General features: G+C 39.5%; 1 protein-coding gene across 4 annotated transcripts in view; it reads right to left on the minus strand.

Moving 5' to 3' along the window:
* Window positions 1–26235, minus strand: part of MGAT5 (alpha-1,6-mannosylglycoprotein 6-beta-N-acetylglucosaminyltransferase) — a 139338-nt gene that overhangs the window by 54690 nt on the left and 58413 nt on the right. For all 4 annotated transcript variants that reach the window (XM_072873919.1, XM_072873921.1, XM_072873922.1 and 1 more), the window contains exons 4-6: window positions 13847–13923; window positions 12231–12320; window positions 503–574 (exon numbers count right to left, since the gene is read on the minus strand). In XM_072873919.1, the coding sequence (XP_072730020.1) occupies window positions 503–574; window positions 12231–12320; window positions 13847–13923 (239 nt within the window). The remainder of the gene's footprint in view (window positions 1–502; window positions 575–12230; window positions 12321–13846; window positions 13924–26235) is intronic.

A 26235-nucleotide genomic window follows, 5' to 3' on the forward strand; every position in this document is an offset into this window, starting at 1 on the left:
GTGCTACATAATTAGGCTATAGCAGTTTAGAAAAAACTCTGCATGCTGTAGAGTTTTTAAAGGAAAAAAATTAGGAGTAATCAAAATGTTACTACTAAACTGAAATGTATGTAAGCCTCTTCCGTTAAGGCATTCTTATATATAAGGCCCAGATTTATGGGACAATAAAAATGGACAGTTTCACATATGGTCACTTAACACCGGTGAACAGTCTATGGATTTGTAATTTTTCTCAGTATCTGTGTACAATATTTCATAAATTTAAACACAAAAATGTTTTTAGTGGAAATCTACCAAGACTGCAGCACGATACAATGACTGGAGAAAATACATGATGAGCTACATATATACAGTCAAGAATGTTTCCCTTCAGTTTTGAGGAGCTGGGGAATAAAAATGGTAAATTCTAGTCTTATTAGCATTTATGTGGCACAGGATTCCAGGATCTTTTGCATGAATCACAATTACTGAATTATTCCTCATGATTTAACATTGTTCTTACCACTGTTTTTTGATCAGTTTCTTCATCAGGATTTTTTGCTCTCCAAGGTAAACGAGGACACCAATTTTCAACCTGTAAAACAATCACATGAAAATAAATCATTCCATTCTACTTTCAGCTGGTCTACCAAAGTCTCTCACTGCCCCTGTACTATACCTTTCTATGGCTTAAATAAGGCATCAGCTGATTAGTAAGTCACTGCAAGGTAAAACTGCTTTTTGCAAGAAAAGCTTAAGAAGACTTTTTGCAATTCAATGTATTTTAACCTTCCAAATTTGCAGCCGAAAGTCACATTTAGATATTCATTCATGATAATGAATACAGGATGTAAAACCTTTTCAAGACAGAGGTCAGCTGTTAAACACTCTAAATACAGTTTCTCTGAGCAGTTCCTAAATGCTTTCAAAAAGCACTAAGTTTTTTATGCTTCTAGACCTTAAAAAAATTTGTATTTTGGAACATTTCCCATCTCCCTAGAATATCTTTATAAAAAGACAAAGCCTGATAAAACCCAAGGATCAAAGTTCTACCTTGTAGCAATCTAGACAAAAAGTTGAAAGACCAATAAAACCAAAACCACCCTATTTGAAGTGTTTAAGTAACATAATTGTAGCATAAGTAACAATATCCACAAGTACTAATAGCTGTAATTCTTAGAGAAACAATCAGTGCAAATGCAGTACTTCTACTATTGTCTACTAGGAAAAAAAAAAGTACAACAGCTAATAGTTAGGGAAGAAATAGCAAATGGATGCAAGTCACTGAAAGCTCCTGTGCTCTCCCCCTAGGGATCTTGCTTGTCTTCTAGAATCTTTATTATTCACATGCCTTAAGAAATTAGCCCATTCACTTTGGGGAAGAAGGAATCTCACTGTTGGAGGCAAACCCAAGAAAACAGAAACATAACTGTACTGTGAAAAGGGAGAAATGCAAAAATTTATAGGCCAGCTAAGATACCCCATCACTACCGATTAAGTTCACAACTCCCAGAGAATTAGAAGTCAGAGTTGCTCTTATGGTTCCTCCAGCCATAGACCTGTCAAAACACAATTTTAGCTTAATCATGCTGCAGTAAGCCTGAAGCATTAGAGATTAAAACCTTAAGATCATACCAAATGATTGCCTAGAAGACCAATCACATGAAAAGAAATTAATAGACATCATAACCTCATTAAAGAGAAGAAATGGATCAAGCTTAGCTTCCTCAGACAAATTATATAGAAGCATTAATTTGAATGCTATGACTTAATCTACTCAACATATTTAATACAACATTTGAAAGCAGTGACTTGATCTGGTGGGTTGACCCTGGCTGGACGCCAGGTGCCCACCAAGCCGCTCTGTCACTCCCCTCCCCAGCTGGACAGGGGAGAGAAAATATAACAAAAAGCTCGTGGCTTGAGAGAAGGACAGGGAGAGATCACTCAGCGATTACTGTCACAGGCAATACAGACTCGACTGGGGGAAATTAATTTAATTTATTACCAAACCAGAGCAGGAGAATGAGAAATAAAACCAAATCTTAAAAACACCTTCGCCCCACCCCTCCCTTCTTCCCGGGCTCAACTTCACTCCAGATTTCTCCACCTCCTCCCCCCGAGGGACACAGGGGGATGGGGAATGGGGGTTGTGGTCAGTTCATCACACGTTGTCTCTGCCGCTCCTTCCTCCTCACGGGGAGGACTCCTCACCCTCTTCCCTGCTCCAGCGTGGGGTCCCTCCCACGGGAGACAGTCCTCCATGAACTTCTCCAACATGAGTCCTTCCCAGGGGCTACAGTTCTTCACAAACTGCTCCAGCGCGGGTCCCTTCCACGGGGTGCAGTCCTTCAGGAACAGACTGCTCCAGTGTGGGGCCCCCATGGGGTCACAGGTCCTGCCAGCAAACCTGCTCCAGTGTGGGCTCCTCTCTCCACAGGGCCACAGGTCCTGCCAGGAGCCTGCTCCAGCACAGGCTTCCCACGGGGGGCTCACAGCCTCCTTCGGGCACCCACCTGCTCTGGTGTGGGGTCCTCCACGGGCTGCAGTGGGTATCTGCTCCACCGTGGACCTCCATGGGCTGCAGGGGACAGCCTGCCTCACCATGGTCTGCACCACAGCTGCAGGGGAATCTCTGCTCTGGCCCCTGGAGCACCTCCTCCCCCTCCTTCTTCACTGACCCTGGTGTCTGCAGGGTTGTTCCTCTCACACATTCTCACTCCTCTCTCCAGCTGCAACTGCTGTTGTGCAGCAACTTTTCCCCCTTCTTAAATACGTTATCCCAGAGGTGCTACCACCATCGCTGATGGGCTCGGCCTTGGCCAGCGGCGGGTCTGTCTTGGAGCCGGCTGGCATTGGCTCTGTCAGACACAGGGGAAGCTTCTAGCAGCTTCTGACAGAAGCCACCCCTGTAGCCCCGGCTACCAAAACCTTGCCACGCAAACCCAATACACTTAATCAACCTCGTTTGAAAACATCTGATTCTTCAGCCGTCTCCAACTCCAGAAACATACTTGACATTGTAGCAATTAACAATCTTAACTTTTACTAATATAAGTTGTGGGATCACTGGTAGAAAAGAGTTGCAAGCTCCATATTACAAATCATGCACAGTCCCAATCTCCTTTTTTTTTTTAATAATAGTACAAATAATTTTGAATTATTCCTAGCATTAAAACTGATTTATATTAAGATATGACATTTCAGGGTCTATTGTATGTGCCCCTTTTCTGGCTTCATGTATTTCACATCACACCATCAGGCATCCTAAAGGAATTGAAGATTTTTCAGAGCTGCCAAGGACAGTTAGCAGCATGCCTCACTGACTGAAACACAAATACAGTTCTTTGGTGCTTTTAGAAATATTCCCTCTACTCTAAATCAAATTACAGCAATTGTAATCACAAATAAACACTTAAGGATTAAATTCATAGTAATATCAGTGTATGCAGTTGGTCTAGCATTTGTTTTTCCTTATTGATATTCAGTCAATTCCTCTTTTCATTGGAAAGATCAACTTAACTCACCGGAGGATTTTTAAACACATACTTTTCGAAGTATGACAGTTGTTTTGTTATTTTCAGGACTGATAAATGCAACAGGGAGAATGCATAGGCATTCTCTTATAGAATAGGGAAAGAATTCTGCTCATTTTTATGAGCAAAGGCTCACAAAGAATTGTTAGATGGGGGGATAATAATTAACAAGAACACCAAGAAAGCAAAGATGAAGCAAATGTATCTGACATACCATGGGAAGGGGAAAGAAGAAAAAACCTTATTCATTTAATGTATTGACTCGAGGGAAAGAGGGGATGGAGAGGCAAAATACTGACTGACAAAGCAGCCAAACTAGGATAATTTTAATAGCGAATTTCAGGTATTCTTGGGCAAAAAAGATCAGGGGTATACATGCCCCTAAGATGGAAACATTATGATAGCAAAACCAGCAAAAATGCTAATACAAATTCTGTTGTTCAGAACATGAGTTAATTTTGCAGACAATTAAAGAATCCACTGGAATTAATAGGTCATAGCTCCCAGAGAAACTGAGAGGAAAATCAGAATACGATTAGAGTGATGGCAGCACGCAGAACACTCAAACACTCAACACTGAAGCTCGTGGACCTGAAGTCACTTCTAGATCATAGTAGATACTATTAGGTAGATAAAAGCGAAGAAAGCAAAAGCGAAACACTACAGCAGGGAGATCTACACAAGTCTTTACACCTGTATTTACAGGTGCCTAGTACTCAAGAAATACCATACTTGCAACAAAAACAAGGTTTCCAGAGGCAACAGAGATATTTCTCTCCAACTCTGGTTCTTGCTTCCCTGTTCAGTGAGAGCTACAGATGATCAACAGCCTAAATACGCTTTGGTAAAGGGGAGAGGGATTTCAACCTACACAACTACACAAGGTATCTAAGACTTCAGAGACACCCTTTAGAGAACTATTGGAAAAGGAAACCATAGCACTGACAGGCTTCTACTTCAGAATTAAAAAGCCTGCTGATTCGATGATACTTATACAAGATATCTAGCAGGTTGCTAAGTTTTATTGCTGCTTTCCTCAAAAACCACAGCAATTTCATTTTTATATGTATTTCACGTAAAAAGCTTCCAGTTAACTGTGTTTTTGCATTGCGCTATGTAAAATTAAGGTCTACACCGGTACAAAGCCTCAGTAAAGACTGCTTAAAAGTCCTGTAAAGAAATAGTATTCAATATTATGTGTCAGAATTAAAAGCAACAATTTGCACTAATCCAGATGGGTAGCAAAATGAACTTTGTGTTCCTATCCATTCAGCTCCATGTAACGATGCACAGTAGAGCAGAATACATACTACTTCTGTTGCATCATTTCTGAAAGATGTGCAAAAATAATCTAAATAACTGTACTGTTGGCCTTTTTCAAGACAACCACTTTCTGTTCTTTCACTACTTGGCCTTCCTCTCTTGCCCAGTGTACCAGTATTCAATTCAAACTGAGCACTTAAGCATTTCCTGTCCAGAACATGCAATTTCTCACCTTTAAGCCTAGGAACTACTTCTAATTGCAGCTCCTGGCAGGAACTTCAGTTTCATGAGAACTTCAGATTACCTAGAAAGTGGGTGGGTGGGTTTTTCTGTTTGTTTGTTTTTTAAAGAACCAAGTACTGCCACTTCGGCTAATCGCTTCAGGGTTTCTCATACAGAACACCACAAAGATGCCTATAACTAAATATGACACCTAAGTGGTTAAGTAACTTTCCTGGTTGCCTTGCATGACACAAATATGGCCCACAACAGTAACTCCAGTTGTACTCATCATGGCTGAACAAGTCCTACAGCTGTTCTCAGATTCAGACTATTAACCACTGCCATGGGAACTTCTCTGAAAACAAAGGTGGATGCTACAGTTCTTGAAAAATGCAGGAGGATGCTCATGAAATTATCTTTTTCCCAGCACATATCAGTGAAAACTTAATCCATTTTTCTCAGACTTACTGATGTAAGATAAGTACAAGTCAGGTTTTATTTCACTGAGTACTAACTACCAACTATAGATGTGGGAGAAAGAAAGGTAAGGAATGTCTACAACAGCTTAGATTGGCTTGAGTGGGGGCCTTTAATCTCCTTCGTCTTGTGTGACAAATAAGCACCAACAGTGATGCAAGCTCTGTGAAAACACCTGGTGCCTGGAACTTGCTTTTCTCCCCTTGCTCCCTAATTGCCTAAAGAAAGCCTATCAGCTTTCATTGAAATTACTAGGGAAGAGACAGAGATAGGGCAGGGCATGCGAGGGGAAGAATTAGAGACTTTGTTTTGCAACGTATTTTTGGGAAGCTCCTAATACAGAATGGAGGCGGGGGTGGGGGGAGGGCAGAGATGGGACAGGACCTGCTTTCCTTGATTTTATATTGTACCACCTAACTCCTAACAAAAAAGTTTGTAGAAAATGCAAGAACATTAAAGTGGAACTTGTCCTGGGCCAGGAATATTTGTGATTAAATAACATGTACAATGGGAAAAAAGTGTGTGTGTGTGTATACATACAAATGTGTGTATAGATGTGTATGTATATGATTATAAACAGGAAGATGATATAGCATGTGCTAAGGCTGCAGTACACTGTTACAAATCTGGTATTGTTCCATTCATACACACTTTGTCATTGGCAATGATGACAGAGAGGATTATGATATCACTAAAGTGGGTCTAGATGAAATCTCCATCAGAAATGTTCAAACACTTAAGCTTTGTATTTGTTTAGGTACAGAATATCCACACGCAACAAGCCCTAAGTTTGAGCAAGGGGAAGGAGGGCAGCAGCGTTCATTTGGATCCTGCTCTTCAACTTGTTTATCCATTTTATTTGATCATTTAAGACAAAACACAGAAGTTGTCTCCAAAGAAGGAACGCAAGACTCCTCTTCCCACTTTCCAGGACAACCTTCTGCTCACTGGGTTAGCATCAGTTCTTTCTCTAGATTATGCTCTCCATAGCAACCAACTGTTACACTGTCATGCACATGATTTAATAGGAAGGATGTGATATCAGACTACAGATTAGCAGTAAAAGAAGATTGTTGGGAAGCACCAACTTCAGATTTGAAAACTGACCATTTTTTGGATGACTGATATAAACGCTAAGCTATTATTCAGAACACACTATATTTATCTTACTACTGTCATATTTTTGAATAAGACCAGCTGTGCCTCCTGTACCTAATGTTGAATTCAATGCCAATTAAATGCATTAGGTAGTCTTTGATCATGCTCAAGAAACTAGGTCCACCTGAGAAGTCAAGTGTTCCCTACCTGTTTTTGAACTGCAGTAGACACAGCACTGTCTACAGCATACCCAGCTAGCTCCATAAGGTTAGGCTGCATTGTAGAAGTCCAAAATTTAAGTGCTACATGATCCCAGATATTAGCAAAAAGTCGGTGTTCTGAACTGCTTTGGGGCGTGAATGCCCAGATTCTGCTTAAACTGAACTAAAGAGCTTCTCTAATCCCTTATCATAGGCAATCCACTCTCACAGTGACTTTATATAGCTTACTGGTAAGTGACTTAATGCCAAAAAAACTGAACTTAAGAAATTAGAAGAGTATGTTTTATAGAAGTTTTGCAGGTATCTGTTCCAACAACTCTTCCTCAGGGGAGGAAGGGACTTCTTTGAAGGGAAGTCAAGATTGCAGTGCTCAGCTATACTGCAGAGCAAGGACTTCACACACAGTTATAAGAACCTGGCAAACATCTGCAGCACTGAGGCAGTCTGAGCCTCTTCTAAACTGAATGAAAGTATACTCTGCCAGCAGCCAAAATGTCAGGAAGTCAGTATGCTTTTCAGGAGTCATAATGGGAGTTTAATAAAGCAGCAGCTGAAGTGTACTCTCTAAACACCCAAGATAATCTTCATTTTGGACTCTTCCAAAGGGCAGGTGCAGTCCACCTACAGGGAAACTAAAGCAACTTTCTTTGCACATCAGGTGAACAGCGTTATTGCTCAGTGTAATTCTATCCACAGTGAAGTGGTGCTATTAAGTATCTTATGTCAGTCCCAGAGTGGGAAATAAAAAAAATAAAAACAGTGCTGCAATATCTGGTGAAAGAAGATGCATCTTTAAATTTATTAGGCAGTATGAAAGCAGGCAGAGAACTCATAATGTTCACTTAGAAAATCCATTTGAGAATTTGTTGTAAAAGAACTGCTCTCATTGGGAAGGTGACTTTCTCAACTCCTCCACAAGCTGTAATACCTAGCTTTTGTTTAGCATTTCCTCAGTGATAGGTAGTCATTTTGAAGGTGCTACAAAATCTGTGGTGTTCAAGATGACTGACTGCCTGTTTAGCGAAATGGAGGAGTGTACAGGTAACTTTGGATTTGGTTGTTTCCAAAGGCAATCCCAAACATTGGGTGTTAGGTACCCACAGTCCCAGTGACACTGCAACACAAAATTTTATACACAACCATGAATCAACAAATGGTCTCTTATCTAACTTCAGTAATGTTCACTAGATTTGATTCCTCTCTTACATTAGCATCTACGCCTTTTCCAACAAGACAGAAAAATACTAATCCCGGTTTAAAATGGCTGAGGTAGAAAAGATAACTGACCCCCAATCACCCAAATCCAGGCCAATACGCTAATGGATGATTTGGGGACAAAGTACTGACTATCATTAGCATTTTAATTTCTTAGGGACACATGTAAGATGACTAAAGAAGTTCAAGCTTCTGCTGCTTTACATTTCTGACAATACTATTTTTGTCAATTTTCTGAGTAATTGTGTAGAATTCAAAGAAGTTGGTTTGATGTTAAACTACAAAGAAGAAATGTGAATAATTAACTCACCTCAATGTCAGAAATTAGATTACACATGCAGCGGAAGTTGTGGAAAGGGGGACTTCCACACAGATGCTAACAAACTGCAAGTAAATCAGCAAAACCACGTGGATTTGGGGAACCTGTATAATTACGATTCCCAGGTGTTTTCACTAAAATGTGCCTCAGAGTACAGCTTGCATTCCGGAAAAAAACCCACATTCAAAATCACCTTCAGTTTGTATTTTTCTGCTCCATCTCTCAAAGCAAAAGTAACAGTGTAAAGAAAAATACTACTGCAACCAAACCATGCATTCTGTTTCCATCAAGTCTGAAGAACTGAAAACAAGAATTCTCTCCAGTGGTATACTAGCAAACAGGCAAGAGTCTCAAAGACAGGTCTTTGAAACAGTTTTAGTCTTTTGAAGTGGTGGATCCACTTCCAACAGTGGAATGGGTACCAATGGGTGGTACCAAACATTACGCTTGCACCTGAAAGGTGAGCTGGAGATCCAAAGCCTGGGATTTTAATGAGATCTACCCAGCTCCAGCAAGTAAACGTCAATGTAATGACCCCTGGGCGGTGGTAACTTGCATTGCAACTACTGGCTGACCAGCAGGCACAGCAGCAGTCCCACTCCTGTGTGGCAGGCAGTCCTCTCAGAGAAAGCACGTATCTAGATAAAGAAAAGGAGTGATAAAAGACCCCTCCACTTTTTTTGTTTGTTAAGCTGGGAAACTGTGTGAAAAAATTCATTTTCTAGAAAATATTTTTAAAAGCCTCATTCTTCAGCTGCAAACTGACATTTTGCAGTGAAATATATTTTTGTACTGTCTGGAAATTCATTTTTTCACATTTCTCCCCAGAGGCAATGCCATCCGTGAAAAGTATAACTGTGCCAGTGACATTACAGTCTTAAACAACTGTCTTTTTCATAACTAAATGCTAAGTTTAAAAGGAAGTAACTCTTCTCAAGTTTGTATCACAGTTAAGAGGAAACAAGTCCCAACTATCCAGAAACCTTAGAGTTAGCTTAACTTGCTTTTCAATTTTTGCTACTTCTAATCCCTGTCTTGCTCTGTTATTCAAGAAAATGTAAGTCTGATTTTGCTATTCAGGCCATTTGTGTCTCCTCCAGTTTTCAAAGGCTCCAGCACAATTAGTGTTACGAGGACCGCACAGTTGTGTATCACCCACCAAGAGTGAGCCAGTGCCTGCAGCAAAACAGCAAAATAGTGCAAAAATTCTTGCAGTTTTATCTGCAAGTCTGTACAGGGGACAGCTTTAAATAAAAAACAAGCCTGAATGTGCTGGATTGCTTCTTGCCTTCCTTCTGCTGCCACACTTGCCTCCCATTCTGCTCAAGCAGCCAAGACACAAGAAGAGGAGAAGAGCTGTTCAGCTAGCTGTTCTCATGTTCCTGCAGGAGTGCCATCCAAAGCAAACCAGAGCAGGCAGAACTGCTAATAGTTGCACTTGTGCAGGCTCTTCAGAAGAGAAGACTTGGGGCAGCCTGGATTTTCACTGCACTGTTTCTATTTTGAAACATAACAAGGGTACATGACAGATACCCAAAGACTTTTGGGTTTTATTCCCAGCTTTGTTTCTAAACCTTTGCATAAACTGTGGCAAGTTACTTTGTGTCTCTGTGGTTCTGACCCATATTACACACCAAAATGTAGTATTTCAGGCTCCTTTGTTTACAAGTTTAAAATTGCATTACAAAGAGTGCTAGATGAGCGTAATGTAATACCCTAACAGAACTGCTTCAGAAGAAAAAAGTAGATCCCAAAAGAGTACAGGCGCTTGTCACACTAGATTGTAGAGGTGATTTTAAGAGCAAAAGGAGACATATGCACAATTTGATGCATATTCTGTCATTTCAAACTGAGGATGTGCATAATTTGATGCATATATTGCCTTTTCAAGCAGGGGATGTGTACACAACTGTCTTATTCCTATACTGTTACCTTAAAATAAAAAAGAAAAATCTTAACAGTAATACCCTTCCAGTACCCTACTGCATTTTAGTATTTTAAATCAGCGGTTTTGACTTGAGAGGTCTGTAGACACATTTATCATTCAGCTCTGCAACCATACTATAAACTGTCAACTCTTCATCACTGTCCACTTTGACAAATTACTCTCGCAACAGCATTTCCAAGTTATCCTTAGCAGCCAACACACCTCATAAATCCACATCATTGTAGTGTTATTAGAATTTCATTTCATGCTTGCATTCGCAAACATTTAAGCTTTCAACCTCTGCTGCCGGGCGTTAATCATGGAATTAATCATAGGATTAAGAATGCCAAATTTAAACTCAAGGTTAATAACATGCTCACCCAATATTAGTTTTACATTCTGTCATGGGAGAACACTTTAAGAAAAAGTACAAGACCTTTGTCTGAAGTTCCCAAATATACACACAGACTAATTGTACTGTTGTTCCATTATGAAATGAGAAATTGCCCAAATTCAATATTGCTGCTTAAAGAAAAGTTTCAAATGCCTAGACCCTTGAAAAAACAAGCATTTGGCCTCTGTAAATCTGCTTGCATTTTGCCATGAGGATAAGCTGAAAGATCAATTATGAAAAAACTAACAGCATCAACTGAGTTTCCAAAACTGATGACCAGAGAAGACTGTCACAGAAAATACTGTGATTTAACAGAAATACAAAATAATAAATGTCATTTAAGAATATTAGATTCTAACATTCTGTTGACATGTATCCTCATTTTTAAGATACATCTGCATTAAAAACACGAAGCACCAGCTGGCTGAGAATACTACTGCGCAAATGTAACTCCGCTGATGCTAAAACATAACCTTTTAGTAGAAACTTTGATCAACTTCAGATGATTATGAAACCATATCTCTAGCTTCTATGATAAATAACAGGATAAATAATATAGTCACCCTGTATCTTCCCCAGCTTTATAGCCCATAAATAAATCAACACTTGGTAATAGCAGTGGAATGAGTCAAACTTGTGATTCAACACAGCCTTTTTTATTTCTTCAGATACGTGTTTTGGATATGCATTTAACTATTACTGCTGCTTAAAGCAATGCCCCAAAAAGTTCAATGACAGTCAACTGAGTAAATTCACAGAACCTGCTTTCATTACAATTGAGTTACTTATATAATACTTACTGTTTTAATCTCAGATACATATTTTTAAAACCCAGCCCCTTCCCCCAAATCCTGCAGAGACTACACAATTAATACTAGTTTGCAATTCTGCAGCTACATTGGCTCTTGTGGTTCTTTACAAGCAGTAAGCCACTATATATCAATACTACTTCCAAGATCAGTTGCTGTAAGTTATCAAAATTTTACTAATAAGAATGAAGAGGTCAAGTGCCAATATATCTGCAACTTCACTCAAAAACGTGACTTTCAGGTTTTTTTGTTTTCTGTTAACAGGCTCTGCAATTCATGAACAGTATCCATGTTCATGCCATGCTTCCATGTAAGTGGCCATGTCATGTAAGTGGCCATTCACTTACTCATGTAAGTGGCCATGCTTCTTAGGAGGATGTACCATCTAGTTCCACTTTCCAAATTTTACATCCCAAATGCCTCCCTATTACTACCTCAGGAACTACATAGAAAGCAACAGAAAAAGTGTTCAGAGGCAAGGATCTATGACTGAATTCATACTTCAGTTAAACAGGATACCTAGTGTGGACTCCCTGGACACTTGCTGTTTACATCACTTCAGTTATAAACATTAGAATTCTCCAGGCTAGAACACCTGGAGGTCTTATGAATAATAGCAACACACTTCATAATAATTCTGTTTTAATAGCTTTTTCCTCTTTATAGAATTTTTCTGAAGTTATGATTTCTTTTGAGAAAGTTTGCCAACAGTTACCAAAAATATGGAGGCACCATGATGTTCCCTTTCTGCAGATTAAAAGATTACTGACCTCACTGAGGTAAATAAAAAAGGAGCATGTGGACCCATCTACACCATAACTTGCATAACAGGGATCCGATCGCCACATATCTTTCATCCACTGTAAGAGAACAAAAACATAGTCTGTTAGGTTTAAGTACTACGTAATAACTTTATACTATCTCATACTGAACTCAGGAATAACAGGGGAAAGCTGCAAGCAACTATATCCAACCAGATAAAATCACAAATAGCAAAAAAGGAATTTCATTAATATTTTGCAGCATAACGCATCTCTGCATTCAGCTACATTGGGGAAGTAACTACATAACAGACATTTATACAAGCTGGTAGCCAGGCAAGCAGAGGCAAGTATCAAAAGGAAAATATAATCAGGATCCAGACATATGGGTGTGGCTGGAGTTGACTGCATTCCCACCCCCACCCCCCCCCCGCATTATGCTTGCTCTGGAATTTAACAGATCATTTCAGCTACCAAGATTGAAATCTGCCTGATTCTGCCAAGAATCTGCCATTTCTGCAGAAGCAATTCATTTAAATTCATATTTTAATATTCAAATAATGTATTACATAGCCACTGTGCAGCCAGTTTGTCAAAATGGATCAAAACATAGACCAGAGATTTAACACAGGGTTTTTTTTAAATACTATTGTCTACTAATTTTATTTAGAGAAAAAAGGCAACATAATCTCACATGTATTTGGTACTTATTTGTTTCCACTTTCAGAAATAAATTGTAATACTTGATGATGATATTTAAGTGTCCAGCAATTTTACTTTTGTCCCCCACCACTACAACAGTATCCTTGCATTTGAAATGTATCTTGGGGAAAAAAAAAAAACCAACCAAAAACCTCCGTCTCTGCAAGTTTTGGTTTTGGGGGTTTGTTTTTTTTTTTTCTTTTGCAACCAAAGTCTTATGGCTTTCAATATTTGGCTTTTCCAACTGCATTATTAGTAAAATATAAGATTTATGTAGAATCAGCTGTGAACCCCGAAGTTCTGGTTGCACACTTAGTGCAGTGCCCAGCTTGTGAGCCTAAGAGGCAAAATGCTTTTAACAGAAAAGGGGAAGGAAGGAACCAGACAGAGCTGTTGGCAAAGAGGGGAAAGAAGTGTCAATAAATGCCTTGCTGAAACAGAGAAAGGACTGGAGTGAGGTACAGACAGAATCCCAGTCCTGCGGTAGGGGAATGCCAAATGACTCGTAATGGGGAAGAAAACAGGGTTTTTCAAAAAGGAGAAGAAAGTTGCTGAGTAACAAGACAGCATTCAAATAATAAGGTATTTTATTAAATAATATTATTATATTTAACATTATATTTATTTTTATATATTATATATTATAATAAATTATATTATATTTAATGCTATTAAAATAGCATTTTAATATTATATGGCATTTTATGCCTGTCTTAACAGGATGCTACTTTACTTCTCTGCAGCAGTAGCATTAAAGGCTTGAGGTGAGCAGTGCTGTAGTGACACACACTCCTAAATGTCCTCTTTTCTTTTTTGACCCAGTTGTTCTTGTTTTATGCCACTGTTTGAGCAGTGAACTCTTCTGACATATGTTCAGTTTTTTAACAGAACATATATTATAAGATTAAAAACAGTTCAGTTACCTTTATTTTCCCTTCACAGTGAGGAAAACCATCCATAGGAGGCAATTCACACTGTTCTTGGGCTCCATTTATGAGATCTAAAGAGAAACATAGACCATAACTGAATTTCATTTTACAGTTCTGACAGATAGCCTAATGAATCCTTCCTTCTATTTTCATGAATACACAATCCAGACTGACTGAAGAGTCCTACTGTGTAATATTTGTTATAACATTAAAACTCAGTGTGCTTTTTTTTGACTACAGAAGAAAATGGTCGCATAGATTTCAACTCTGACTTGCAGTAAAAGTGCTGAATTACAAAAACTGGTCTACGAAGACTTAAGAATCAAGCTAATCCGTACTGAAAATAATAAAATGCAAAATATCTTCCTAATCAAACTGTGCTTAAAACTACTGAATTGCAACAATTTGTTTCTGACTGTCAAACATTTGTAAGATGTATAGTGCTCTTAAACATAAAAACTAGATTTTCAAGCTCTGTTATCACTTTATCAAATACCCATGATCCGCAACTTGGCATTAGATATATGACCCAATTAATAAATGTTGCAATATGATTGAAATTTACAACTGAGTAGCACTACACGGCATCTCATAAGAAGAATTTCCTATGGTCCCCCAATAATATTTTCTTTTTTACCTATTTTAATATTTTCTCATTCTAGATTTTTGCAACACATTAAAGAGTGTAATACAGAGCAACACTTCTAGCCCATGAACCAAGGAAAAAGGAGCAGTTTTAAAGGACATTACCACATCAACTCCAGGATGGGACGTTCTTCTAAGAACTTAGAAGAACCCTCTAACACAGGCCTTTAAGGCAAGAAAAATTATTAAGGTGGTGGAGAGATTCTTGCTAAAGGCAGCAGAGGATAAGGTTTTTCAGTTTAGGTAGTTCATCCTAGAGTTATCTAAATTATACCTGCATCATTTCTGGCTTTTCCCACAGGCAAGAATCAAGATCATTACAGACAGCCAGCCATCAATCTAGGAACACTTCATGCTATGGCAGATATAGTGCACGACTTCACCCAGAATATGCTAATTAGAGATCTCAGGAAAAAAAAAAAAAAGGCTGCAGCACTAGAATAGAGTAGGGACAAGATTAGTGGATAAAAGTTAGAGCATTGTATTATAAACAAAAAACACCTCCTGATTTATCTGATTTTTTTTTTGCAAATAGTTTCTTTTAAAGATAAAACTTGAAATGCGAGTGAAGCATTGCAAAATGGAGCGGACAGGGAAAGAAGAATCATGCCAGGAAGACGACACTTATCTGGCAGTCTCTGCAGCAGCAGTAATTTGACAAACTGAGCTGTACTGGCAATGACAATAACACTGAAGCAAAGTAGTTTTTAGGATGACTTTGTAACTTCAAATCAATAAGCACTTTCAAAATATTCTCCCTTATCTTCTTATCCTTATAGGATTCTTGCAGACTAGACCACTGACATCTACAGATTTCTGCTCCAAGTAAGAACATACAGAGCATGCATGCAGATATCAACAATTTAAAAATATGTTCCAAATTCAGTCAGTACAGCTAGATAACAATGGGACTTTTTGCTGTACTACAGTTCAGGAATCAGACATTCCACTTGGAACTACAATTAAATCAGTGCTTGAGATCAAACAGTACCTTAAACTGAAAAGAGCCATGGTTAAAATGACGGCAATTTTCAGTAATCAATATAATGCCATTAGGAGAGCTTTATGGTCTAAACCATAAAGTACAGAGCTTTTCATAAGGCACGTCAAATTCAGATCTTCCTAAAACATAAAAGACATCTTAAATCTATGATATAACATCAGAGATGCAGTTCAACCGCAGGGAAAGTTCAACTTCCAGCATCCTACCAAACTTAGGGTTGAAAATTCTGAATGTCTGGGCAATTCCATTCAACGAAACAAGTCTTCCTATCAATTTCAGTTGCATTTGGACAAGCTATACTTGTCATGCTCAAAGGGTTTTTTTGCTTCCCCCCATAGCTACTATTTATAGAACCAACCAACTGTAATTAGCAATTTTCAGAAAGGTAAGAGACAATTATTAAACCCTTAAAGAGAAGGTATTATTGATGGTATTCAACATGCATTTCCACATACCTTTACTGCTGCAACAGTGCTTTCTTAAGGGGTATCCTTCCTAAGCCACTACCCACCCCTCACCATGCCAGCACTACCATTCACTTGACTCTTGGTTAGATCACTGATATGGTATCAGTTAAAAATAGTTCTTGCCCAAAAGTATTACTTGAAACCAAAACCAGTTTTTTGATTGGCACTACAGAAGCAGCAAAGCAGAGGTGGGAAGGACAGTCCCCCAGGGGCTGCAGCTGCAGGAGGTGCCACTGGCACAGCCTAGCAAAGCCATGTAAGAAAGCATAACATACAGCCTTTGCACTGCTTGCTCTGGGCTAAACGAGTCTCCTCTGCAAGATGGTCATTCCTCCTTAGACTTGATGTTGCTCCTTCAGTTCCTTATTTGTCAAAAGCAGAAAAGTACTCAAAAGCTGCTTTTCTGCCCTTTCTGTTGATTGGAAGGTATAGCTTGCCAACATGAAGGATCCATGAATTTTGTCTTCTATCTCAAGCTAACTATGCTACCATACAACTGCCTTCCAGTTCAGAGGGTTAGTCAAGCAAACCCTCTCTTCTGCTGAAGTCCCTTTAAGTACAGGGTAATACATAAACACAAGCTATAATTCTTTATTTTACAGCATAAAAATCTAGTGTGCCAAGTTTATCACTTATATTGCATTTTAATGGGTATCTCATAATCTATCAAAGAAAAGAAGAATGGAGAAAATAACCACAAGATACAGAGAACGGCCTAATTTTTGGTAGATACACAACTGTAGTCTAGATACCTATTTGCTTTTGTTATGTGTAAACACATTTTCAACATGCTTGCATATTTTCGTAGATGGGTAGTGATCTTTACTACTGTTCACTGTTCAAAAGGTTTTACAGGATCGCTGTATTTGCAAGATCGACTTGCAAGAATAAAAATTGCCTTCTTACAACAGTCACATATTGCACCCACCATACATTTCAACAACTCATATCGGCTGTGGCAGTACTACATACAGATACTTTCCAAGCAGAAAGCCAACTCTCCCAGCTCTCCCTGTTCCTGCCCATTCCAAGAAGTAAAAAAGCAAGAGCCGGACATTTATGTCAGCACAAGCGAAAGATTTTCTCAGGCTTCTGGTCTCCCCTGTGGCCAGCTGCACTATGGCTTTTCCAGAGCAGTCCCACTCTTTGCTCCTCCACTGGGATGATTTACATACAAACAGCATACTGATCTCTCCAGGATAATCTGTATGTATAGGGAACACAGAACACCTAACGTGCACCTTTATCACCTCTACCCATGCTCAAATGCTTGGTGAAGTATTAATGTCTCTAGTAGTATTTCCAAGAGTACCTGACATCTTTCCCCCTCCTTGCCAGCAGCAGTAAACGCTCCTAGGGTTCACTTTCCTCAAAAATGTTAACAACTTTTTTCCACCATTACAGATTCTGAAGACGCTTCACATGCCCACCAGCTTCCCACTCCGTCTTCCCACTCCGCCTTACCATGGATCTATCCCAAACACCTATACCAACTTTCACTTGCTTCATTCACAGCTACTAATCAGGTAATAGCATAATGAAGGGAATTCTGTAACACTTAAATATAAACTGTCCCATGAAACAATTTACATGAAGTATTATCCAGAGCAGAACAAAATGTAGCAATATATGCATACAAGAGGAAATGAGTGTGAAAGAACAGGAGAAGCAACAGAGAAAAGCAACTCTGTTCCATCTGAGTACTCCCTAGACAAGCAATCTTTCCTTCATGCCTGCAAACAGGAAGCTAGCTGATGTCATCAGACTGGAAACACATCTTCATCAAGAAGAGTTGTCCAAAGCAACACACTGCCTGCAGAAATGGGCAAGTCTTGAACATATGAGTTTCCATGCATAAGCCTGAGAATTAAATGCAAAAGTCTGAATTCACTTGTGAATAATTTTGATGGTTCCAGTCAACTACTACTTGCACTGAAGCAGTACCCTTTCTTTGTGGCCGTAGTCAGTGCGAGTTCTAGGCTGAGAAACATCCCTCCCAACTTTTTTCTTCCTTAATGATCAGAACCTGTATGAAGAATTAAATTTCAACTCCTGTAGCTGCTCACTACTAACCAGGCATGGAGGGTGTACTGGAGCCTGTTGGTAACAGCTAGTAGTCTGTGGGCAACAAAAAGGCTCCTTTTCCCATCCTTACCAAACTAGCTGTTCTGAACTATATTTATAAACATAGGAAACATCCTTGTAAAATGTCCAAAGTCAAGGAAGCTGCCTCTTTAAATACAAATTCATAGCTACAAATTAACGGTCCAGCTTGCCCTCATCAAACTATGCTGCACAGCTGGACCAGCAGAAGAAGCAAGGACAGTATTCCCTAGTGTCTCTAGCTCAGTGTGGGGCCATCCTGCCAAACCCACTCACTCCCTTTTTCTTTCACAGGCTTCAATCATCCATGCTAACTAGGAACTCGCTCTTCTTAAACAGGAATCAAGAGGTGAACAAATCTTGTGTATCCCATGGACAGCTGGGACCAATCTCAACCAGGTACCAGCAATTTACACTTTTGAATGGACCACAAAGACAGGGGAGATGAAGCAAGTGGAGCCCCAGGGGTGCTAATCTACACAACTGGATCTTCCAAAGCATGAAAAGCAAGTATTAAAATACAACTCAAGAGTTTAGAGTTCCTTCACTGTTTGGAGATGACAAAAAAACCAAAACCCAATCTGTTGAAGATTCTTGTTAAAAAGGTCTGGATAGAAGCATTACACTGTTACCAAATTCATGTTGGATACTTCTCTCCTGAAGGGGAAAAATACATCATTAAGCCAGACATTAAAGTTACTTTTGTTGGAAAGTAGTACTTAAGAAACCACAAGGATTTTTATCCTTAATTAAGATTTATGCAATTTAAAATGCAAGTTCTGAGATCTCTTTTCCTAGCCAAAACTTAGAACTTAGAGCCAAAAAAGCTTGAAATACAGCTGTCAAGTCAGTACAAAGAAACAGTAGTTGATATACACACTTTTGCTCTTAAGCTTTCTGTGAGCCATGATATTAATTTCTATTCTACAGACACCAAAGTGTTTTTGAAGTCATGCACAGCTTATTTCCTCTTGACTGCTGTTATGCAAAGACATAGTTATTAAACATTTATCTCATACGATGTTACATTAAAAGTCAATGTATTGACAAACTGAAAATATGAATGTGAGCATATTATAACCTTAAGAGCACACAGTTGTTACAGATTATCCTGGAAAAAATGGCAAATATTGATAAAACACCAAGCAACTCTAGATTTAAGAAAACCTCTTTAAACACAGTGCTGTTTGTGAGGTGCTGGGATAGTCAATATATAACTAACTAAAACTCCACCCCCATGTTTAGAAAGGAGCCATATGTTCACTTTGTAAATGTCTGTGGCTGTTTAAAGATATACAGCTCTGCATCAGAGATTGTTAGTGCACAGCAGGTGAAACTGAACTTGTGAACAATCATCAGTTATTTCAGTGCAAAGTCTAGCACCTTAGCATGAATGACTTGGCAGATTTAAGCTAAGCCACCTAACCTTGCACTGAAAAAGATACTTCTCCCTTGTTGCTCTGTATGAGCAACTAGACTGGCTAAAGTGCCATGCCTTTGACACCGCTCCCTTTAAACACCAGTTCACAGGTACAGGTCTTCATCGTCCCCTGAAATTAAACTCCATGTCCACAGGTTTTGTTTATTTTAGCGAAGGTCTACAACACCCAAGAGAGAATTATGTGGTTAAAAGCACAATCTGTGATAGGGAACTCATTTTTTGCTTGCTTCCTAGTTAGTCTTTAACAAAACAGTAAAAGTAAGCAATAGTGAGTGCTACATACATATTTTGTCCCTTTCCTGTAGTGCACATCCTTCAAATAATGTGCTTTGTAACAGGCTAAAAAAGTTCTGCTTCAATTTTTCTCCATCAGACATTTAGGAAGTCTAGAAATAATCCACTAAGACAGTAAGCTGAATAACAGTTATAATTAGTTACTCACTAGTGGTTGTTGTTTGATAGGTATTCTATTTGTCATAAAAGTTTTAAAATAGCAATATTGGTTAAAGCAAATGAAAAAGCCACAATCCTGTTGAAATTGCAAACTGTGACACCAGCAGCCCATCAAGTCTGCTAAGGACCAACTCTTCATTCTTCAGAGAATGGAAATATCTTAAGAATTTAACATGACACAAAAGTTTATATACTTTGGAACCTTGAGGCTAAAACCCTTTAGACTAGTGCAAAAAAGCATATTAGACTATCTTTTGATGACATATAGCACAGTTAAGAGCTCAACTCAAAGTGTTTCCCATCTGTACTGGTTTCAGCTGAGATAGAGTTAATTTTCTTTATAGTGGCTGGTATGGGGCTATGTTTTGGATTTGTGCTGAAAACAGTGTTGATAATACAGAGATGTTTTAGTTGTTGCTGCACTGGTCAAGGACTTTTCAGCTTCCCGTGCTCTGCCAGGTGCACAAGAAGCTGGGAAGGGACACAGCCAGGACAGTTGATCCAAACTGACCAAAGGGCTATTCCATACCACATGACATCATGCTCAGTATATAAAGCTGGGGAAGAAGAAGGAATGGGGGGACATTAGGAGTGATGGCGTTTGTCTTCCCAAGTAACCATTACGCGTGAGGGAGCCCTGCTTTCCTGGAGATGGCTGAACACCTGCCTGCCCATGGGAAGTAGTGAAGGAATTCCTTGCTTTGCTTGCGTGGCTTTTGCTTTACCTATTAAACTGTTTTTATCTCAACCCTCGAGTTTTCTTACTTTTGCTCTTCCAATTCTCTCCCCCATCCCACCGGGGGGGAGTGAGCGAGCGGCTGTGTGGGGATTAGTTGCTGGCTGGGGCTAAACCACGACACCATCAGCAGATGTCATAAAATCAGGAACCTCCTTAGTATTAAAAGGACAGAGTACTCATATTCGATCAAGTCTATTCACCAATTTTATCTCTATTTGTTCTCTTTCTGGTTTTGATAATTAAATAAAAGTACTATTCTTACTTTAATTCATGGAACCCTTCTCTTGTTTCTATTTCAGTTCTGAAATCTGGTATCTATGGTTAAACACGACACTGTAGTTAAGGCTGGTTTAGTTTGTGTAAGGTCTTCTTTCCCTTCTCCCACTAATTAACTCATTCTCAATTTAATTCACATTTTTAATCTCCAGCTGGTAAGATTTCTTTAAAGAGAGAATTTGCAGTGTGAGCTGAAAGCACTATCAACATATTCAATTAAATGACCTAAAGGTTTCAAGATTTTAAATGCAGAGCACAAAATGCTTTCCACTAACATTTTAGAAACTTCAGTAGCAAAGCACTGGAATTATTTAAAGAAAATTAAGTTTTCTACTACTAGTCCATCCTCACACCAGCTGTGCTACTGTGTTCCATTAACACTACTGAAATCAATACAGTGTTAGGAGAATTCAAGTAGTAGTCAAGTGGTTAATCAAAATGCAGCCCAGGGGACCACTAACAGCCCCCTTCAGCATCACTAATACAGCTTACCACTGCAGTGGAAAATATTCACGTGTGGTCTTCTGCACAGTCATTACACTGTGCTGCAACAGCAAGACTTGAAAACACATAATTCTCCCCACCTCCACGCTGCTGCCTTTGTGGGAGGCAAATGGACAGCAAAATAGGAAAAACTGCTTGGTATTATATACAGTGTGGAAAAAGAGTACAATGGATATGGCACAATAAATACGAGTCAAAGCAAAGCATTACCCTGAGAAAGCCGTAATCTTGGCTATTAGAACCAGTGTAGCCCGCATCCTATTACATCCAGTACACACTGATGTTCTGTGGGGACAACTAGTTTGTTTTTTAAGGCATGACCATACAGAGCATGGTACGTACTATGTTAACTGAAGAAAAGCCTACTGTAGTCCTCTTAAGACAGGAGGACCGCTTTGGAAATTCAAACTAATATGCAGTATCTTAGGGGGTTTTATCTAGTTTGTCTCTTCAAGTACAGAACTATGGGGTGAACTATGGTTGCAGCCTGTTAAAACTAACGAGACTGTCATATGTGTAAAGAAAGTTCATCGGAAAGAGAGCCATGGAAACAAATCAACTGATCATGAAGTTACCTGAGTCTTCCTCCCCACCTAAAAGGCTTCAGTGTGTCAGCCCCGACTCTTCAGGAGGGACATGGAAATACCATGACAAAAGTCTTTCTCACCATAGTAACGTTAAAAAAAAAGCCTGCTTACAGCATTGCCAAAGCTGACTTGTCAGCCTGCCTTGCTACATATTCACAAAGGATGCCAGATATCTGACAGGCATCCAAGCCATCATGTCTTAGATGACAAGTAATTACTGAAGTCTGTATCCTAATGAGTGACTTTAAAGTTGTTAACACTAAAGTTGTTAAAAGAGAACTCAACAGCCAATACAGCAGAAGTAGTTCATACATAAGGCAGAAAAGCTATGGAAACTTTGAACAGCTACACCAAAAATATTCTCCCTCACTGAGCAGTGCTACATACAGCAACCTGACACTTAACTGTTCTTAGTCTTAGAAAGAGTTCCAAGTACCAGCGATGTACAAGGGGGGTGTGGAGGAGAATTTAACGCGAACCTTCACTTGCTCATTTTTATGGGATCAAAGACACACAACTAACATCTTACAAAATGGCACTTTTCAAGGCAAAAGAACATTTTGTAAACAACCAGCCCGGCACAGTTTTCAGTGCGATTATACTATCTGAGGTGTTAGATGGTTACACTTATCAAAAGTTTAGCTTTTCACTGAACAAGCACAGTAGAGTGATGACAATGGCCTCAGAGCACCTTGGCCCTTGCTTTAAATCAACATTTTTATTTAAAAAAAAAAGGTATGCAACATGCATATTCAGTATTAATACCGCTATTATTTAGTAGTGTTTTAAAGACTGAGGAATTGAAACAGTTTCCTTTAGTTTGCCTAAATCAAGTTTTTCCCATAGCTGCCAGAAGAACACAGCAAGAATTTACAATGTAGGGAAAAACAAACAAACAAAACAACAACAAACAAAAATCCCAACCCCCCCACCTAACCCCAAAACAAAGCCCAAATCAAACCCAACTCACAACACACAAACCCCACACCCCCTGCTTACCAAAAAAATCCCATGAAGAAAACAGAGGACTTATTCTTTGATCATGTTTGTGCAAGCAGATTGCCCTATCTGATGAAATATGCTTACTGCAATACTGTCCCACAAAACCCAAGGATTTCTTTCACAGTTATCTTAGAAAAGCACAACTGTTAAAAGCCAAGTTGCCTAAACCAGATTGATCTTGTGCCTGTCACACGGAACCAAGGATTCAGCTACAACAGAAGCAGCCATGTAGAGAAGCTCTGCTTGAAAGTGCCATGGTTTCATATTTCCCCATTTCCGTTTCATCATCTCCAAAACGGCAATTTAAGATTTACCTAGGGTGTTATTTGTGGCAGTGTCTTAAAGCTTCCTGTTCTAAAGGCTGACAAAAACTCTTATCTGCTAGGCACCCAAGGTTTAGATTAACACTTTCTGGTGTGTATGGGAATATATCACTTCCCACAAACGTAGAAAGGATGGCTACCAAATATCTTATAAGCTTTTCAGATACAACTTGGATAAAGAAAGACAGGGGAGAGAGAGAAGGAAAGAGGATTTTATTGCTTCTGAAACCAATCAGCTGAAGCCTTATAAGCATCTTTATTAACAATTCACTCTTTCATAAACAAAATGGAGGTTCTGAAAAAGCAGTTGAAAACTCTCAGTATCAAAACAACCAGACTGTCCAATGGTTTTGAGGAGGAAAGAAGAAAAAGGAAATTATGCTTATGATTTTGCACATGGATTTAAAGAGGGGAAAAAAAAAGTAACACTTAACCTCCCACTCAAGCTACCCAAGGTGCTCCACAGCTTTGCTTTTTAACATTATCTATGCAGCCTCACCCTCTAGCAGAGTTCCCATGCTCAGCTCCTTTGGGATTAGGATTAAAGACATTTGTGATACTAAGATGCTCTATTATCCTTTCACACAACCCAAAAGAGAAAACAAGCTGTTTTGCTCTTGGGCTTCCCTCTATGAAAGATTCTGCAAAACTAACTTCAGAGGAAGAAACCAGGTGTAGTACCACACTACAAACACTAAACCTAAACACACTAAGGATATGAATACACAGTACAGTCTACATATAAATCAACAATGCTAGTTCTCTGAGAGTCTGAAAAGGAAGGGAGAGATTTCTGGTCTCTAAATGGGAACTCAGAAACAAATCAAATAACAGTTTGAGTTCACCTACTTCAGAGACAGCTGAATTATAGTCCTTACTAAATCCTCAACATTTCCTCCTACCAACTGTTATCACCTTCTTATTATGAACAAGCATAATCCAGATGGATTTTCTTCAGATCCTTTTATCTGCCAAAAACTCTCCACACCACCACAGAGTGATATTTTCCACTGCAGATTTCACCACTGCCGCCTCAGTTCTACACCACGCTTGACAGCCAGAGGTGGGACAATTTAAAAAAAAAAAAAAAAAAAAAAAAAAAAGCCACTTTTCTCCATGTCTCGCCAAATAAGGAGCATAACTGATGAAGAGACCTCTGTAAAGTGATGAATAACTTTATTTCAAAACAGTCCCTACATTTTAAACACTGAGTCATATTCTTAAGATGTCTGCACGTCTGCCCAAAGTACAATTATAAATCTTGGTCAAAGAGTATGTTTTACTTATGCTAGGTAATCTCCAAATACCAGCATATCTCAGGTTTCAGTACGGTAATGAAGAGGCTACTCTACTGAAAAAGTAACGGGCTCTGTACCAAGTAATATCTATCACATAAATTGCTTGTTCAGGCTACAGTGGTCAAAGCATAGGCTAAAAATTGATCAAAACTGGTTTCAGGAAGCCACAAATACTTCTATCAGGCTGTTACAAGGCATAAATAGCCATGATGGCTACTGTTTGACCAGAAATTGTTCAACTTCTGTCTGTATTAATAAACCTAAAATAAAGATAGATATTTTTTCCAAACTGCTAAACAATTTGATTATTTCCCATGCCAGTGCCTTCGTTTTCCTTTGCTGACAGGCTCTTTCAGAGAGGTTATTGCTCATACCTTCATGAAGTAATTTATAATGGATTATCTTAGCATGACACTCCAGGTTATAACACCTCCCCGTCCAGTGCTTATCTGGACCTCCCCAGACTTTGCAGCTCACATTGCCTAACACTTTCCACAGTCAGACTACATTCTGTTTCGTTGAACACTTTTTTTTTTAAAAAAATAAAATAAATAAATCTTCGATAGCCAGGTACTTCCCTAATGTTTTTTCTTTTCCTCAAGAAACTGTCCTACTTCATCTTTCTGCTACTGGTGCTAGTCCTGAGGGAACTGGCTGATGTAGTTGCCAAGCCACTCCCCATGATATTTGAAAAGTCATGGCAGTCAGGTGAAGTCCCTGGTGACTGGAAGAAGGGAAACATTGTGCCCATCTTTAAAAAGGGTAGAAAGGATGACCCTGGGAATTACCACCCTGTCAGCCTCACCTCTGTGCCTGGGAAGATAATGGAACAGATCCTCCTAGAAGCTATGCTAGAGCACATGGAGGACAGGGAGGTGATTCGAGACAGCCAGCATGGCTTCACCAAGGGCAAGTCCTGCCTGACCAACCTAGTGGCTTTCTACAAGGGAGTTACCACATCAGTGGACAAGGGAAAAGCAATGGATGTCATCTATCTGGACTTCTGTAAAGCCTTTGACACAGTCCCCCACAACATCCTTCTCTCTAAATTGGAGAGATACGGATTTGATGGGTGGACTGTTCAGTGGATAAGGAATTGGTTGGATGGTCACATCCAGAGGGTAGCAGTCAACGGCTCAATGGCCAGATGGAGATCAGTGACGAGTGGTGTCCCTCAGGGGTCCATACTGGAACCAGTGCTGTTCAATATTTTCATCAACGACATTGACAGTGAGATCGAGTGCACCCTCAGCAAGTTTGCAGATGACACCAAGCTGAGTGGTGCAGCTGACATGCCAGAAGGGTGGGATGTCATCCAGAGGGACCTGGACAAGCTGGAGAAGTGGGCCAGTGTGAACCTCACGAGGTTCAACAAGGCCAAGTGCAGGGTCCCACACCTGGGTCGGGGCAATCCTCGGTTTCAATACAGGCTGGGGGATGATGTGATCAAGAGCACCCCTGTGGAAAAGGACTTGGGGGTACTGATGGACGAAAAGCTGGACACGAGCCAACAATGTGCGCTCACAGCCCAGAAGGCCAACC

Source organism: Ciconia boyciana, chromosome 10 (genome assembly GCF_034638445.1).
Source record: "Ciconia boyciana chromosome 10, ASM3463844v1, whole genome shotgun sequence".
Taxonomy (NCBI): Eukaryota; Metazoa; Chordata; class Aves; order Ciconiiformes; family Ciconiidae; genus Ciconia; species Ciconia boyciana.